A 3740-nucleotide genomic window follows, 5' to 3' on the forward strand; every position below is an offset into this window, starting at 1 on the left:
CACCCCTGTTTCACTGCCACACCCCTGCTTCACTGCCACACCCCTGCTTCACTGCCACACCCCTGTTTCACTGCCACACCCCTGTTTCACTGCCAAGGGGGGCTCTGTGCTTGGAAACGTCTATGAAATAAATTGGCAGGCACAGAGTTTTACACCTGGACCATCCCTCAGACTTTTAACTACTGATCTTATGTCAGGATCCTATTTACATATAAATAGAAAGGTTGAAGGTCAATGTATTTTAAGTTTAAAAATTCTGAAAACAACAGCAACAAAAAATCCCTCTTTAGCATTACCCTGAAAGTCAAAAGGACCCCAAAACATGTTCATCATTCATATTTTCATCCCCAATAACATGCAGAAAGTATTCAATTTAGTCTCTAATAAAAAGGGAACATCCAATCCACTTTCATAACTACAACATTCTAGGAACATCTAACCATAGGCATTATTAAGTCAAAAATAAATCCCAGGGGTGTGCTTCAGGCCTGGGCCACAGAGGGAAACTGAGCAAGAAGTCCTGAGAGGAGTGAGAGGTGAAGAGGAGAGGGTGCAGGAGTAGAAACCTGGGCAGGGAGGCCAGGCTGGTTTCAGAAACTGTACACTGGAAATGACAGTGATAGTTTTACAGTTTCATTGTTTTACTCTTAAATTTTTGGTGTATTTGAACTTTATCTGAGTGTACATACAGTTCAAGGTATATCACTGGCATAAAGAAGCAAAGTTGGTTGTATTTTTAGAAAGTAATATGGGACAAGTAATCCTGTAGGATATTAAAACATATTATAGCGACCAAATCATTAAAACAGTGTGGTATTGGCCCTTGAAATGACAAATGGAACAGAAAAAAAAAAAAAACTAAATATAGAGAAAAATTAAGTAATAAGGTTGTCATCTCTTATCAGTAAGGAGTGATACTGGGGTAATCATTAGCCATCTGAAGAAAATTAAAGAGTTAAGAGTTACATCGTGAACTATCTGTGTACACTCACATAAATTTCAAATCGATGAAAAGTTTAAGTGCTCAAAAATAAAACTATAAATGTATTTCTGGAAAACATGTTATAAATCCTTTGTAAAGTGAGTTAAGACCCAGAAGCCATAAAGGAGAACAGTGACAAATTCAACAGCATGTGAATTTAAAATATTTGCAAAAGTTCACAAGCAAGCTCAAACAGAAAACCAGTTTAAGATAGTTGCTATTCCTATAAAAGGGGGGAGGGGGCTAATATTTTCTAACATATAAGGAGTACCTAAAAAATGATGAGAAAAAGACCAATGATCCCACTTTAAAAATATATATATATATTCATATGTAAAATACAATTCCTATACGAGAAAATACAAATGTTTCACACACATATAAGACTATGCTTGATTTCTTACACAAGAGAAACACAAAACAAAAATACAGTAGACACCATTTCTCACTTATAAAGACACAAATCCATGGCTGTAGGGAATTAGGTATTTTCCTACGTTGCTGTTGCTTAGATCAATGCAACCCTTAAGGACAGCAACTTGACAATAACTACCAAAGTGACAAGTGTATGAGTCACTCCATGGCTAATCCAAATGTTTCTAACAACAGATCAACTAGATAATATAATGTGTATTCTAGTACGATGTAATATAAAGCCTCATCTATGACGTTTTCTGGCCAACAATGTGTAAACTGAATCCATAAATCCGTAGTTACAATTTATAGGAAATACAGAGCCAGGGAAACAAGTAAATCTAAATAACTCCCATTTTAGCATAGAAGGGCCAGAGGAAGATGTCTGCTCACTTACCGATTGAGCTTCCTCTTCTGCTGGGATTTAATCACTGTGCTTTCCTCATCTCTCTTCTTCAGCACCTGGAAGTTGTACTCTAACTTCTCTTGGTTTAGCTGATAAGTTGCTTTCATCTGCTGAAGTTGTTGCTCAAGAATCTGAAGTTTAAAATATAATATGTGGCCCTCCCTGGTGGCGCAGCGGGTTAAAGCACAGCACTGAGAATCTAAAGCCGCTTCCGCATGAGCTCGATTCCCGCCTGTCCCGGAGGTGACCACATGGTGTGGCAGACCTCTCCTGACCCGCCCGCTGCTCCCCTCAGCAGTGTACTTCATCCATCTGCCTGTTCTGTTCCCCACTCTGGTGAAGCCTCTCACCGCCCCTGAGCCTCTGGCCTGTACCCCAGTTCTGTATGCACAAATAAATAAATCTTTAAAAAAAAAAATATGTATGCTCTTCCCTGCCGTTTTGACCCTTCTCCCTCCCCTCACTCCTGCTGTAGGCCTACTATCTATGATTGCCTGCAAGTTTTGTCTTTTTCCTAATCCTTGTTCGGTTTCCCTATACTCCCCCTGTAAATGAGACCATCCAATGTTTTTCTTTCTCCTTCTAACTTATTTCACTTAGTATAATCCCTTTCAGTTCTTGACATAAGTTTCCCTTTTTGATTGCTGGGTAATATTCTGTTGTGTATATATGCCACATGTTTTTGATCCATTTGTCTGTTTTGGGACATTTATATTGTTTCCATAGCTATTGTAAATAGCAATGCAATAAACAAAATAGTGCTGCAAATAAAAGTGCAGGTTTCCCTTCAAATTAGTGTATCTGTGACCTTTGGGTATATATATATACCCAGGAGTGAATTGCCAGATCATATGGTGAATGGTCACAGATGCCTCAGGGGTAGGAGAATTATGGGGACTACAGATGAAGGGAGAAATAAAATATTGTACAAAAATGTACAACATGTTACAATGTGAGGGGGAAATTTTACTTAATTGAAAAATATAACACTAATTGACCCTGCTTTGCTGTGCCTGAGAGCCCCTGAGAGTTCTCTGTGGAGTCATCTCAGAGGACAAGCGTCTCCCCCTGAATTCTTAGAAAAGCATTAGAGGCAAATTAGAAAAAACAGAAGTCATTCAGTGGCAAGCTAAGGCCTGCGGACCTCAGGAGGAGGGACAGAGTCAGAGCTGTCAAGCCCTGGCACTCTGCTCCAGGTGTCTGGAGGCAGAACTAAACCCCACTCGCTGGACACATCATGAGAATTAACATCGCCATGGAGACGTGCAACATCCCCGCACTCTCCTGTCAGCGGTACCAGTGTTTAGCAAGTTGTGTTCACTTTATAGCACAAACACAACATCCTTACTGTCTGAATTTCCTTAGCTGTATTCATTCACTCGGCAGTTATTGATTGAGTGCAAAAGGCATGGCCCTGCCCTAGCTAGGAGAGGGACAGGTGGCCAAGCACAGGGGACAAGGAGTGGGAAAGCACAGGGTGGCATGGGGTCCTTGAGGGGGCACTTCCTGTGACGTGAGACCAGAGCAGGCATCCCCAAAAAGAGGGCATCGGTATATCTAACTGAGACTCTTGGGGAAGGGACGTGAGCACCAGGAGAGGCAAGAGGAGTGAGGAGTTTGGAGAAACCCAAAAGCAATTTAAGGTGTGGGAATAGTCGGGATTCAGATTGACAGTGTCGGCTCACAGGCCAGGACATGAAAGCTTTGTCCTGAAGGCCGTGAGGGAGTGGGTGACCAGTCCAGGCAGTGGAGAGAAAGATCGCTCAGGCAGTGGAAAAATGATGAGAGAGGGGTAAGGCCCTGGGGAAGGCAAATAAAGACAGGTTTTCGCCTGCCTTTCTGGATAGAAACCTGGCAGAAGGCAGGAGCAGAGAATGCAATTAAGTGTAATCAGGTTCTGGGAGAACAGCGACATGAAGGGCGTTTCCAAGCCTCCCC

The 3740-nt window shown here is 41.8% G+C and overlaps 1 protein-coding gene across 1 annotated transcript in view; it reads right to left on the bottom strand.

Moving 5' to 3' along the window:
- The window catches only part of DRC1 (dynein regulatory complex subunit 1), a 28212-nt gene that overhangs the window by 8603 nt on the left and 15869 nt on the right, over window positions 1-3740 (bottom strand). The window contains exon 7 of the mRNA XM_012727351.1: window positions 1794-1933. Coding sequence (XP_012582805.1) covers window positions 1794-1933 — 140 coding nt within the window. The remainder of the gene's footprint in view (window positions 1-1793; window positions 1934-3740) is intronic.

Source organism: Condylura cristata, unplaced genomic scaffold, assembly GCF_000260355.1.
Source record: "Condylura cristata isolate star-nosed mole 26May11 unplaced genomic scaffold, ConCri1.0 scaffold00020, whole genome shotgun sequence".
Lineage (NCBI taxonomy): Eukaryota > Metazoa > Chordata > Mammalia > Eulipotyphla > Talpidae > Condylura > Condylura cristata.